Source organism: Somniosus microcephalus, chromosome 29 (assembly GCF_052327205.1).
Source record: "Somniosus microcephalus isolate GS21.2 chromosome 29, FLI_Smic_1.0, whole genome shotgun sequence".
NCBI classification, from domain to species: Eukaryota; Metazoa; Chordata; class Chondrichthyes; order Squaliformes; family Somniosidae; genus Somniosus; species Somniosus microcephalus.
Genome location: NC_141015.1, coordinates 23,190,651 through 23,205,316, shown reverse-complemented (window position 1 = coordinate 23,205,316; position 14,666 = coordinate 23,190,651). Strand labels below are relative to the sequence as shown.

The 14,666-nt window shown below is 49.6% G+C and overlaps 1 protein-coding gene across 1 annotated transcript in view; it reads left to right on the top strand.

The window, feature by feature from the left end:
- Positions 1 to 10,699, top strand: part of LOC147098543 (uncharacterized) — a 59,319-nt gene extending 48,620 nt beyond the window's left edge. The window contains exons 9-10 of the mRNA XM_085970367.1: positions 2,930 to 3,120; positions 7,662 to 10,699. Coding sequence (XP_085826493.1) covers positions 2,930 to 3,120; positions 7,662 to 8,126 — 656 coding nt within the window. The 3' untranslated portion in view covers positions 8,127 to 10,699. The remainder of the gene's footprint in view (positions 1 to 2,929; positions 3,121 to 7,661) is intronic.
- Positions 10,700 to 14,666: the final 3,967 nt, after the last annotated feature.

Below are 14,666 nucleotides of genomic sequence, written 5' to 3'. Positions count from 1 at the left end.
CTCCCCCTCCTCCACCTCCTCCTCTCCATCTCCCTCTCTTGCTCCTCTCCCCCTCTCCTTTTCCACCTCCTCTCCATCTCCCTCTCTTTCTCCTCTCTCCCTCTCTCCTTTCCATCTCCCTCTCTTTCTCCTCTCCCCCTCTTCCCCTCCGATTTCTTTTATTCTTATGTTGACAGCATTCACTCCTCACTCCCCCTGGTCTTGACAAAGGGTTTGACCTGAAACACTGACTCTATTTTCTCTCCACGGATGTTGCCTGGCCTGCTGAGTTTTTCCAGCATTTTCTGTTGTTACTTCTTGCTAACCTGTTGGAAATCTAGGTATGGTCAGGGCTTTGTTGCTGCATCATAAGAACATAAGAAATAGGAGGAGGAGTAGACCATTCGGCCCCTCGAGCCTGCTCCGCCATTCAATGAGATCATGGCTGATCTGATCTTGGCCTCAACTCCACTTCCCTGCCCGCTCCCCATAACCCTTGACTCCCCTGTTTTTCAAAAATCTGTGTCAATCTCCGCCTTGAATATATTCAATGACTCCGCCTCCACAGCTCTCTGGGGAACAGAATTCCAAAGATTCACGACCCTCTGAGAGTAGAAATTCCTCCTCATCTCTGTCTTAAATGGCACAATGTTTGTGATTGCTTTCGACACTGATTTGCTTTAAGGAGTCCAAGTAACACAGTTGTAATGCTGACTGTAATTTAGATTAATGCGGGGAAGGTGGGTCAGGAGGCTGATGGAAACACTATAAAATCTGTAATTACATAGTCACACTGCAGTGCTTGTTTAATATACAAGGAACTAAATACAGATTGGAATTTAGAAGAATGAGAGGTGATCTTATTGAAACATATAAGATACTGAGGGGGCTCGACAAGGTAGACGCAGGGAGGATGTTTCCCCTCGTGGGGAAATCTAGAACTCGGGGGCATAGTTTCAGAATAAAGGGTCGCCCTTTTAGAACTGAGATGAGGAGGAATTTCTTCTCTCAGAGGGTCGTAAATCTGTGGAATTCTCTGCCCCAGAGAGCCGTGGAGGCTGGGTCATTGAATATATTTAAGGTGGCGATAGACAGATTTTTGCAAGATAAGGGAGTGAAGGGTTATAGGGAGTGGGCGGGGAAGTGGCTTTGAGCCCAAGATCAACCATGATCTTATTGAATGGCGGAGCAGGCTCGAGGTGCCAAGTGGCCTATTCCTGCTCCTATTTCTTATGTTCTTATGAACTAGCATATGTTCACAGAGAACAGATTGGACCAGCCTGTTGGTAACCCGAGCCTCCTCTTCCACCCCGCACTGAGGTTCTGGCCCATTCGCGTCTCGTCCTCACAAAGACCACGTTCCTCCACCTCTGCTCCTGCGGCCAACCCCGTCTTCTGCTGGACCCCTCATCTGTGCTTTTGTCACCTCCGGTTTCGATTGACCCAACGCTCGTTCATCCGCCAGCTTCCCTTAAACCTCAGCTCATCCCAAACTCCTGCTGCCTGTACCCTATCCGGTCCCGCCCACCCATCACCCCATGTCCTTGCTGACCAACATTGGATCCCAGTCCCAATGTCTCAAATTTAAAATTCTTATCTATGTCTTTCTGTTCATAGAATCATAGAATGATGCTGAACAGAAGGAGGCCGTTTGGCCCATCGTGCCTGTGCTGGCCCTTTGGGAGAGCTGCCCAATTAATCCCACTCTCTGATCTTTCCCCATAGCCCTGCAATCCAAGTATTTATCCAATTCTCTTTCGAAAGTTACTATTGAATCTGCTTCCACCACCCTTTCAGGCAGCGCATTCCAGATCACAACAACTCGTGTAAAAAAAATGTCACCTCTGGTTCTTTTGCCAATCACCTTAAATCTGTGACCTTTGATTACCGCCCCTTCTGCCACTGGAAATAGTTTCTCCTTATGTACTCTATCAAAACCCTTCATGATTGTGAGCACCTCTATTAAATCTCCCCTTAACCTTCTCTGTTCCTCTGACTCTTTTTTAAAAATTCATTGATGGGATGTGGGCGTCGCTGGCTAGGCCTGCATTTATTGCCCATCCCTAATTGCCCTTGAGAAGATGGTGGTGAGCCACCTTCTTGAACTGCTGCAGTCCATATGGTGTAGCGGTTGTTTACAACTGAGTGGCTTGCTGGGCCATTTCAGAGGCCACATTGCTGTGGGTCTGGAGTCACATGTAGGCCAGACCAAGGTAAGGACAGCAGATTTCCTTTCCTAAAGGACATTAGTGAACCAGATGGGATTTTGCAACAATTGACAATGGTATCATGGTTGCCATTACTAAGACTAACATTTAATTCCAGAATTAAATTGAATTTAAATTCCACCAGTTACCATGGTGGAATTTGAACCCATATTCTCAGAGCATTTGACTGAGTTCTCTGGCTTACTAGTCTAGTGACATAACCACTACGCCATCACCTCCCCTCTTATGCATTCCTTTTCTATTATGATAGATGGCCGAGCATTCAGCCACTTCGGCCCCACGCTCTATAATTCCCTCCCAAATCCCTCAGCCTCTCCAACTCCAAGCTGCACTTCTTTGACCTAGCTTTTAGGTCATCCCTCCTTTCCTTGGCTCGGCGTTTAATCTCTTTTAAAGAAAGAACTTGCATTTCTGTAGCGCCTTTCACAACCTCAGGACGTCCCAAAACTCTTCACAGCCAATGAAATGCTTTTGAAGTGTCGTCACTGTTGTGATGTAGGAAACGCGACAGCCAATTTGCGCACAGCAAGCTCCCACAAACAGCAATGAAATAATGACCAGATCATCTGCTTTAGGTGTTGGTTGAGGGATAAATGTTGGGCAGGACTCCTCTGTGAAAGGCCGTAGGATGTTTTTGTACACTTAAGGCGCTACATAAATGCGTGTTCCTGAAGGGAGTTCCTGAACAACGGGTGAGAAGATTATTCCTTAACCAATGACACTTCTGTGGCCAGCAAGCCTACTGTTGTGTTGCATGACTGGGCTGGCTACCCTTTTGCTCTGGATGTTCAAGGAGATGTTAACCAGGGACCCAGGGAATCTGCAGAAATCCGGCCTTGGAACCGAGTATTTAACCGTCACTCAACTTATCGAAGCAAATCAAAAACCTTCCAGATTCTGCATCTACTGTGAGGTAATGACTGGGACTATGGAGGCAGTTTTCTATTTATATTGCTGGGAGTGTAGATACACAACGCGCTGATGTATTTTCGATTGGTTGCAAAATTATTTGGCCTGCATCCCAGGGTCTTAAAAGAAGTGGCTGCAGAGATAGTGGATGCATTGGTTGCAATATACCAAAATTCCCTGGATGAAGATTCACCAGGCTGATACCTGGGATGGCAGGAATGACGTATGAGGAGAGATTGGGTCGGTTGGGCTTATACTCGTTGGAGTTTAGAAGAATGAGAGGGGATCTCATTGAAACTTATAAAATTCTGACAGGACTGGACAGACTAGATGCAGGAAGGATGTTCCCGATGGTCGGGGAGTCTAAGGATAAGGGGTAAGCCATTTAGGACAGAGATAAGGAGGAATTTCTTCACCCAGAGAGTGGTGAACCTGTGGAATTCTCTACCACAGAAGGCAGTAGAGGCCAATTCATTAAATATATTCAAGAAGGAGTTGGATATATTTCTTAAGGCTAAAGGGAACAAGGGATATGGGGAGAAAGCACGGACAGGGTACTGAATTTGGATGATCAGCCATGATCTCATTGAATGGCGGAGCAGGCTCGAGGGGCCGAATGGCCTACTCCTCCTATTTTCTATGTTTCTATGACTCTGGAGAGGTCCCAGCGGATTGGAAAATCGCAAATGTAACACCCCTATTTAAGAAAGGGAGACAGAAAGCAGGAAACTATAGACCAATTAGCCTAACATCTGTCGTTGGGAAAATGCTGGAGTCCATCATTAAGGAAGCAATAGCAGGGCATTTGGAAAATCATAATGCAGTCAGGCAGAGTCAGCATGGTTTTATGAAAGGGAAATCATGTTTAACAAATTTGCTGGAGTTCTTTGAGGATGTAACGAGCAGGGTGGATAAAGGTGAACCAGTAGATGTGGTGTATTTGGATTTCCAGAAGGCATTCGATAAGGTGCCACATAAAAGGTTACTGCATAAGATAAGAGCTCACGGAGTTGGGAGTAATATATTAGCATGGATAGAGAATTGGCTAACTAACAGAAAGCAGAGAGTCGGGATAAATGGGTCATTTTCTGGCTGGCAAACAGTAACTAGTGGGGTGCCACAAGGATCGGTGCTGGGGTCTCAACTATTTACAATCTACATTAATGACTTGGATGAAGGGACCGAGTGTAATGTAGCCAAGTTTGCTGATGATACAAAGACAGGTGGGAAAGCAAGTTGTGCAGCGGACTCAAAGAATCTGCAAAGGGATATAGACAGGCTAAGTGAGTGGGCAAACATCTGGAATATGGAGTATGATGTGGGAAAGTGCGAGGTTATCCACTTTGGCAGGAAAAATAAAAAAGCAAATTATTATTTAAATGGAGAGAGATTACAAAATGCTACAGTTCAGAGGGACCTGGGGGTCCTTGTGCATGAAACACAAAAATTTAGCATGCAGGTACAGCAAGTAATCAAAAAGGCAAATGGAATGTTGGCCTTTATTGCAAGGGGGCTGGAGTATAAAAGCAGGGAAGTCCTGCTACAACTGTACAGGGCATTGGTGAGACCACACCTTGAGTACTGCGTACAGTTTTGGTCTCCTTATTTAACGAAGGATATACTTGCATTGGAGGCAGTTCAGAGACGATTCACTTGGTTAATTCCTGAGATGAGGGGGTTGACTTATGAAGAAAGGTTGAGCAGGCTGGGCCTATACGCATTGGAATTTAGAAGAATGAGAGGTGATCTTATTGAAACATATAAGATACTGAGGGGGCTCGACAAGGTAGATGCAGAGAGGATGTTTCCCCTCGTGGGGAAACCTAGAACTCGGGGGCATAGTTTCAGAATAAAGGGTCGCCCTTTTAGAACTGAGATGAGGAAGAATTTCTTCTCTCAGAGGGTCGTAAATCTGTGGAATTCTCTGCCCCAGAGAGCTGTGGAGGCTGGGTCATTAAATACATTTAAGGTGGAGATAGACAATTTTTGCAAGATAAGGGAGTGAAGGGTTATGGGGAGCGGGCGGGGAAGTGGCTTTGAGCCCAAGATCAGCCATGATCTTATTGAATGGTGGAGCAGGCTCGAGGGGCCAAGTGGCCTATTCCTGCTCCTATTTCTTATGTTCTTATGTATTCTGTACGTGGGGAGATGAAAATTGCTTGGTGCTGCAGTTTCCCTCTCTCGCCTGCGGTGTCACTGTTGAGTTCAGTGACAAACAACAATGTTTAAAGCCCCGGAAACTATAGAACTCCATGAAAACCCACAGGATTTTAAAATTTATTCTCAGGACTTGGGCGTCGCTGGCAAGGCTGGCATATATTGGCCATCCCTAGTTCCTCTGAGTAGTGGTTTAATGCAGCCAAGTGGCTTGCTACGGCAATGCTTGGAGTTGATTTTCATTATAATTCTATTTTCATTATTACCGGTGCCAAGTTTAAATTGTCCGCCGTCCCTTTTCCTGCAGTGCTTTTACCGCAGAGATACAAACAAAAGGAGCTGGGTTTGCTCCAAGACCATCGTGATTAAATTCCGATGACCGGCGTAGACACGATGGGCCGAATGGCCTCCTTAAATGTAGGTTTCTATGATTCTGTGAATTCCCTTTGCCTGGAGCTTCACGCTGACCCTGCAATGCACCCACGGGCTGTGCGACGCTTGCGGTTTTTTGCCAACTCTTGGCCATGGCTGATCCCTGGTGACGAAGGTCCGAGTTATGGGGAGACGCTGGAGAGACCTTTCAGCCTGGAGAGCATGCATCTGAGAGGGGATCCTGTCGAGGCGCGCGAGAGCATTAAGGGAATGGAACAGGGATATAAGAACATAAGAAACAGGAGCAGGAATAGGCCACTCGGCCCCTCGAGCCTGCTCCGCCATTCAATAAGATCATGGCTAATCTTGGGCTCAAAGCCAGTTCCCTGCCCACTCCCCATAACCCTTCACTCCCTTATCTTGAAAAAATCTGTCTATCTCCACCTTAAATGTATTTAATGACCCAGCCTCCACGGCTCTCTGGGGCAGAGAATTCCACAGATTTACGACCCTCTGAGAGAAGAAACTCCTCCTCATCTCAGTTCTAAAAGGGCGACCCTTTATTCTAAAACTGTGCCCCCGTGTTCTAGATTTCCCCACGAGGGGAAACATCCTCTCTGCATCTACCTTTTCGAGCCCCCTCCATATCTTATATGTTTCAATAAGATCACCTCTCATTCTTCTAAATTCCAATCACCTCTCATTCTTCTAAACTCCACATCTGGAATGTTGTCGGAATTAAATTGAAAGAGTAGGACGAGGGTGCCAACTAGCAAAAGGAAACTTTAGCAATGGATATCAAGGGGTTCTTTTCCACACAGAGACTGAACAATGTATCCAAGCGCCTTGGGAGGTTTTGTATGTTTAAAGTGCTATATAAGCACAAGTTGGTGTTTTGAAACTCATTGGGATTGATTTTAACCCCTTCCCCCCCCCACTGTCACTAGCAACGGTGCGTGGGACAGGTTAAACTGGCCGCGTCAACTCACCGGCCTACGGTCGCTCTGTTCCCACCTAGCGCCATTTTCCCTACATCGACTTTGAAGCCTGCCGAGGCGTCATTGAAATGTAAAAGTCGCAGCCCGATGACATCATCAGCGTGGCTACGCTATTTTAACCGGAGCTCGGGAGGGGGGACAAACTCACCAGAAAAACCCTGGCGAGAGGCAGAAGAGGCCTTGGTGGCCGTGAGAGACAGGAGTGCTCCTCTCGGCCCCAGGAGGAATCCTTGGGCCTCTCGGCATCTCTCCACCAACCCCCCTGCACCCCCCCCCCCCCCGCCACCACACCGGCATATGTTTGGGAACTCCTCCTCCCAGCACTTACCTTATGCCAAGGACCGTTCCCTGGGGTCCATCTCCTGCCTCAGTTCCCGCTCGCCGGCCTTGACATCATTCAAGCAGGAGACAGAGGTGAAACATTAAAATGAGGCCCGGCCATTAAAATCAGCCGGACCTCACTTCCTTGACAACTTCCTGGTGCGCCGCCTGCTTCGCCCCCTCCCTCTCACCCCACCACTGATCCCGTCCTGAGTTAAAATCAACCCCATTCTCTTACCACGTCAAATCTAAGGAGAAGAGTATGGCTTTCTTAACCGAAAGAAACATTAGGCCACGAGCAAGAATGAGCACAATGGAAGCAGGTGTGAGTCGACCCTGCACCACTAGGGTTGCCAACCCTCCAGGCTTGCCCTGGAGTCTCCAGCAATTGAAGATTAATCTCCTGGTCGCTGCTGCGAGCAACAATCAGAGGAAAAATCATAGGGGCATTAAAATAAATTGTCATTTTTAAATGTTCTTTAGTTTATTAGTTATAAAAGTATTGGCGATGGGCACAAAAGGTTGTTTGACCAGAGGAGGGAGGTCATGTGATGAAGCCTCCAGGAATAGGCCCAACCAGAGTTGGCAACCCAGCGCACCACACAGGCTCCTCGAACGTTCTTTATTGTGGGCAGTGGGGAAACAGATACCATTTTCATCCAATTTGTTCCTGAAAGATGTTTGTTTATTTATTCAGGTTATTCAGCCAGAACGAACGAAGCACTGTAAACTCTGCAACACCTGCATGGTGAACTTTGACCACCACTGCTTGTTCCTAATGAAATGTGTGGCCGAAAATAATCACCAGCTCTTCGTTCTGTTCCTCATGGAAGTCCTCGTCTGCCACCTGGCCTTCATAGCATCGGCTGTGTATTCCTTACACCTTCAGTACAACCTGACCCTGGAGATGCTCCAGACCATTCTCAGCTACGAGTCCTGGGTGGTGGGGCTGGCCCTGATGAACATGGCCACTGTCGTGTGGGAACTTGTGGTCCTGAAGGATCAGCTAGTGATGATCTCCCTAAACGCCACGTCCACCTTCAGGAGTACGCCAAACGGCACGGCCTACACGTGGGGATGCCGTTTGAAAAACATTGCAGCATTCCTCATCACCGGGAATAGGCGCCAAAGCAGCAATGGAAAATTCTCAAGCCAGTTTTAAACTGTTTATTAACTGTTTACTCGCTGGAGTTTAGAAGAATGAGAGGTGATCTCATTCAAACATGTAAGACTCTGGGAGGGCTTGACAGGGTAGATGTTGAGAGGCTGTTTCCCTTGGCTGAAGAGTCTAGAATTAAGGGGTCGGCCATTTAGGACCGAGATGAGGCGAAATCTCTTCACTCGGGGTTGTGAATCTTTGGAATTTTCTTTGGGAATCTTTGGAAATTTCTTCACTCAGAGGGTTGTGAATCTTTGGAATTCTCTACTCAAGGGCTGTGAATGCTCAGTCGTTGCGTATATTCAAGGCTGAGGTCGATAGATTTTTGGACTCTAGGGGAATCAAGGGATATGGGGATCGGGCGGGAAAGTGGAGTTGGGTTCGAAGATCAGCCATGATCTTATTGAATGGTGGAGCAGGCTCGAGGGGCCAAATAGCCTACTCCTGCTCCTATTTCTTATGTTCTTATTTTTCTTTTCCTTTAAAGTGACAATATAGTCAGTATTAGTTAAGTCAAGGCTCAGCAGTGAAATGGAGTTACATATAAATGGGATTTTGTTACTAATGGATATGTAGTAAGGGTGATACTGGACTGGCTGGTTAGTCATAGGTGTTTACACTGTTCACCGTCACATTAGCCCGTGCACTGTTATATATGTTACATTGGCCAATTTACACAAAGGACATTTTTTCCTGGCAAGAAGTAGTGATGAAAAATAATTTCTCTGAATTGTTGGTTCAGAAGCAGCATGACATTAAAAACCCTCCAGATCCTGGCTTTTGTGATCATAGTTGATCTGTTTCTGTGGGGGAGAAATTTGGTATAGCCCCGTTTGGGGGGCGCTAAAACTTTAAGGGGGAAAAATTGGGTTGGTTAGCGCCTCCGGGGGGCGCTAACGACTTACCGCCCGAGCACAACGATTTTAGCGCCGCCCATGAAATTGACCTGGCGCTTTGCGGTGGCGCTAAACACTACCGCCACGATCTCCTGCGCCCGGAGATTGTGATGTCACCCAAGCGTGCAACACCCCGGTAGCGCCCCAGACATTGATTCTCGCCCCTCCCTGCCTTAGCGCCTGCCGCTAGGGACGACAGGTAGAGGGGGACCTTTTGCAGTCGGCAAGGAGCTGGGGGAGCGCTATTTAAGGCGGGCGCTTCCTGCTTTTTCTTGTTGGCAAAATATTTGGCATACACCGGTTGAGAAAGAGAGAGAGACGACTGGAGACATTTAACGCTGTCCTACAAGGAATATTGTTCTTGAGCAACACTTTTCAGATTCCCATTTCTCTGAGCTTCATATTTACCACATTTACAAGATTAAATGGGGGCTGTACTAACTTGGGGCGTCGTCCTCCAGCTTCACCTTCGGAAGCAGCAGAGAGAGAGTGGCAAACATGGCCAGAGGGAGGAGGGCCAACAGGCCTCTGCACAGGAGACCTTACCCTCCCAGGCTATTCCGGGAGCAATTCTCCTACATTCACTTGTCTGTGGAGCAGTGTTTGCGCAGGCTCCGCTTCAGCAAGGAGGTGGTCACTGAGCTCTGCCACCTGCTGCAACCAGATCTGCAGCCTCAGCTCAGGACCAGGACGTCTCTGTCGGTGGCAGTGAAGATGACGGTGGCTCTGAATTTCTATGCCAGCGGCTCCTTCCAGGCTTCAACTGTGGACACAGCGAATATCTTCCAGTTCGCTGTCCATTGCTGCATCCGGGAGGTCACAAATGCTCTGTACAAAAGGAGAAGGGTGTACATCTCTTTCCCCATGACCCAGGACAAACAGCGTGAACGCGCATGTGGCTTCGCTAGGATAGCGGGCTTCCCCATGGTTCAGGGCGCCATTGACTGCACGCATGTGGCATTGCGGGCACCTCATGAGAATGCAGAGGTGTTCCGCAACCGCTAAGTCTTCCACTCTCTGAACGTGCAGTTGGTTTGCGACCACAGACAGCGCATCCTCGCCATCAATGCCACGATGCATTCATCCTGCGCCAGACTGGTGTCCCAGACCTCTTCCAACCACCGCATAACCCTCGTGGCTGGCTCCTCGGGGACAAGGGTTATCCACCCTGCACCTGGCTGATGACACCGCTCCGTAACCTCAACACTCCTGAGCTTGCATACAATGAGAGCCATAGCACCACCAGGAACCTCATCGAACAGACGATTGGTGTCTTGAAGCAACGGTTCCGGTGTCTTGACCACTCTGGAGGAGTCCTGCAGTACTCTCCCGAGCGAGTCTCGCTTTTCGTCGTTGTGTGCTGCATGCTTCACAACCTCACAATTATGAGGACCCAGCCATTGCCACCAGGGATTGGTGCACCACCTCAGGAGGAGGAAGAGGGAGAGGAGGAGGCGGAGCAGCACCAACGTGGGAGGGAGGCACTCAATGTTGCCCCTGCAAGGGCCGTCCGTGAACGCCAGAATCACTGCTTCTGACGAATGACAGAGAAGATGGCTTCTGGGATGAACAAGCATATCATCGCAAGCATCCCACAGCCCCTATTGCCGGGCAAGGCTCCAATGAGTCAAATGAGCAAAGTTGTAATGTTCCAATAAAAATCTTTACTTATGTGACAAATTGTGTCTTATTTATTCAGCACAAACAATAACAAAGAAACACAACAATTCATTAACTAACAAAACTCGTTCTTACCACATCATGATAAGCGTCAACAGAGTGAACAATATACTAAGATGAACATCAAACTTTGGCACAAACATTTCCCCCATTTATTGGATAATTTTTACTTTTCACCCTTCGAGGGTGACCTCCCTCCCCTTCGCACTTTCCCCCTTCCCACCCTACAGCTCCTCCGTAATGTGGCCCCAGTGGCTGCAGCAAGGCTGGCAGAAGGCTGCTGAATGTTGGATCCACAGACTGCAGGTGGCCTTGAAGGACGCCCTCGACCAGCTCTGGGCCTGGAGGGCCCGGCTGCAGACTGCACCAACTCTGCATGGGCGGCGGCAGTCTGGGCTGGCTGGGTTACAGGCTGTGGCAAGTGCAATGGCGGAGTGGCAGTGGTGGGAGCAGGAATGCTGTCATCCTGAGAGAGGACAGCACCTTCCTGCTCGACCGACACACTGCCACTCCCCCGGGGCAGCACCTCAGCATCCGGAGCAATCTGCTCGAGCACAGAATGCTGGCCTGCCGCGGTACCGTGAGATCCCCAGTGGACAGTGGGCGACCCAGCAATGATGGCAGCAGTCAGCGCCTGCGTGACATCAATCTGAGACTGCATGAGAGCAGTCTGAGACTGGATGGCATCAGCCAATGACTCGATTCCAGCACTAAGCCGTTGCGATGCCTCGGCCTGTGCTGCAATTGATGCTGCCACCTCACCCATTACACGTGGCATGGGGTCTGGGTCCCCACGGCAATTCCACCATCCTCAGCAACGAGGCAAGGATGGGTTCAAGGGTTTGCGCACAGATGACAGCTGTGCTGGCGGCGGACTCCTCCACGCTCCTAGCCAGTGCATCCATGCTGTCGGGCACCCTTGCCATTGCACCCATGAGCTCCATATGCATGCTCATTGCCTGAGTATTCATGGCCGCTATATCGAGGTCCTCATCCGAGTCCTGTGCAGCAGAACTCATGCGCGCACTCATCTTCCGGGGAGATGGTCCCCGAGTTTCCCTCTCCCCATGGCGTTGCTGCAGCCCACTGGGTCCCGGAGCTTCACCCACATGCAAACCCCCTACTCCCCTCCAGTGAACGCCTGGTCCCAGTGTCGGAAGTGTCACCCTTGGGAGACGCCGGCGGTGAGGTTCCGGCTTCGTCTTCCTCCTCCTCTCCCGCGTCGCTCCCACTGGGAGGCTGAGAGACAGGCTGGTCAGCTGGTGGTTCACTATCTGAAAGCAGGAAGGTACAAGAGTGGCTTTAATGTGAGGGCAGGGGGACAGGAAGGGAGCAAGGACTGGAGACAGTATAGTTAGATGGAAAGTGGGAAAGGCTGGTGTTGTGAGGGGGAAGTGGTACGAGAGAGGAGCGAAAGCTGATTAAAATACCGTTGCTGTCCCCAAGGGGGCAACCTCTCCAACGGCCAACGCACCGACAACATGACTGGCGATGAGTCTGTGGACTCTCTCCCCCAGTTGTGTGAGGGGGTGCAGCTCCGCCTGTCCTCCTCCCGTCCATTGTTGCTCTCTGCAATTATATGAAAGCTTGGCCTGCAAGAAAAAGGACAGCGTGTGAGTGAGTGAGTGTGCAGCCATGTGTTTGGCAGATGTGCCTACCATAGTTGAATAGCTGTTAATTTGTGCAAGGTGTGGGATGTGCAAGTGACTTTTATGAGATGGCCATAGTTGCTGGATGAGTGTTGGGCATTTGGGTATTTACACCGTCTATGCACAGAGTGAGGTTGAGATGTAGAGGTTTTGAAAAGCAGGTACCCTGACCACCCGAGTGAAGTCGTTGAACTTCTAGCGGCACTGTGTATGTGTCCTTTGGACCAGGCTCCTCGATGCCACATGCTGGGCTACCTCCCTCCAGACTCTTGTAAACTCCTGGGGCAATGGCCACCTGCCAGTCTCTGGAAAGAGCGCTGCCCGTCCTCGTTCCACAGCGCCAACCAGAGCCACCAATGCCTGGTCGCTAAGCTGGCGAGCTCGCTCCCTGGGCCTCTGAGTGTCCATCAGAAATGGTTGAGGAAGATTTGTAAGTGCTTGCAGGCCGAGGTCAAACGCTGCAATGAGCAGGGTGTGGCTGTCCAGTTAAGAACTGGACGGTGCCAGTCTGAGTACCAAGGTAATTGAGCTTGAGTAGCGTTCTGAGGTAGCGCCTCGCTGCCCGACATTAGCGCCCTAAGAGAGGTGTGTAACGCTTGATTCAGCGCTCCAATCACCTCCAGGGGCGCTGGAGACGAATTTCGCTGTTGGCGCCGATAATTAGCACCGGGTGCTAAACTTTGTGTCTGGCCGATATTAGCGCCCCCAAAATGGGCGCTACCCAATTTTCCCCCCTAAAAGTTGAAAAATTAGCGCCAGGCGCTAATCATTCTCGCCTCCCGCGAAATTCAGCTTTAGCGCTCCAAGTGATAAATCAAGCGCTAACCACTTCTCTTAGGGCGCTAAAGTCTGCGAGCGGGGCGGTAGCAGCAGAGCGCTGAACAATTTCGAGCGCATTGTGAACGGCGCTCTTTCATCACAGAGGCTGCTTCCCTCGCTTAAAGGGAAGGGCCAATGATGCTGCACAAGCGAGTTGTCATCAGTTCTGTTTTGCAAGGTGACCTGGGCGACTGCCGTTACAGCCCCAAAGACTCTCACAAAGTGGAGGGCTTGGACATCTCGCACCGATGAAACATTAAAAACGTTGCGCAGGCTCCAGACCGGTGCAAATAATAAAGGTTGCACTGGCTGAAAAGCATTCCCTTTAATTACCGCTCCCGAAGCAGACCAGCCGAGTTCACAACGCCTCCTCTCGCTGGCGCTGTCGGCGTGAGGCGATAGAGCAGGGGGCGGGAGTCAGTTTCCCATCTGGGGCAATAACGGGGCGTTGCGCACTTTACGACATCACGATCTGCGAGGCGCTGGAGGCCCAGGCGCTAAGGGTTAAACCGGCACTAAAGTTCGCGGGGGTCGCTGCATTCGTCGCACCCGGGCGCTAACCCCTTAGCGCCCCGTTAACGCCCCCGCCAGGCGCTAATGAGAAGCGCTAACAAACCGAATTTTGCGGCCTATATCGTTATCTCTTGTCCTCAGTTCTTTCTCATTTTTATTGCTAGTTGAGAAAGGGTAGAATGTTTCCTCTTTCCTCTACCTCCTCCTGGATTTTTTTATTGTTTTACTCGCTTGTTGATATTTCTAATTTAGCCTCTCCCAAGAGATCACATGGTTTCGGGGTGGGGTGGGGTGGGGCGGAGTGTATATATTGGGATACACAAGGTATCGCAATTGTGCGGGACAGGCTGGGTGGACCAAAGGGTCTTTACCTGGCCGTCATTGTTTGTATGTTTGTATGATATTGGCAGGTACCATTTTTGCCCCAATCTCACTTCCAGGGACATCCAGCCTGAGGCGCCAGACCCAGGGAATCTGGCACTCAAAGTCCACTTCTAATTGCGCTCACGTTTCTTACAGGAGACTTTGGTTTATCCGGCGGTTGTATGTCCGGAAACCTCGATCTACCAGCAGAAATCAGGAGCCGTTTTGTTAGGCTTTTTTTCTTCTCGTGGCTTTTTTTTCCAACAGTCAGGCACTGGAAAGTCTCTCTGAAGCTGTTGCTAAGCTACAGAGACGCTTCCAAGGTACGGGCCGACTGTTTGAAGCTGTTGCTAAGCAACAGTGTTTGTTGTCAGATACGGAGATGAAAATCTCCGTATGCTTCAACATTAGCGCTGGTTTGTCCGGCAGTTTTGATGGGACGGCAACAGCTCGGTCCCGTCGGTGCCGGATAGCACAAAGTTTCCTGTACTTGCCCCGTTTGGGATTTGTGGTCCTGGAGGTGTGGAATGGGCTGTTTTTAACCCTGCTGCCTCATTGCTGGATAAATCCTAAATATCAGCAACTTCAGATTTATTCAATTAATGGGAACATGGGTTTGAAAC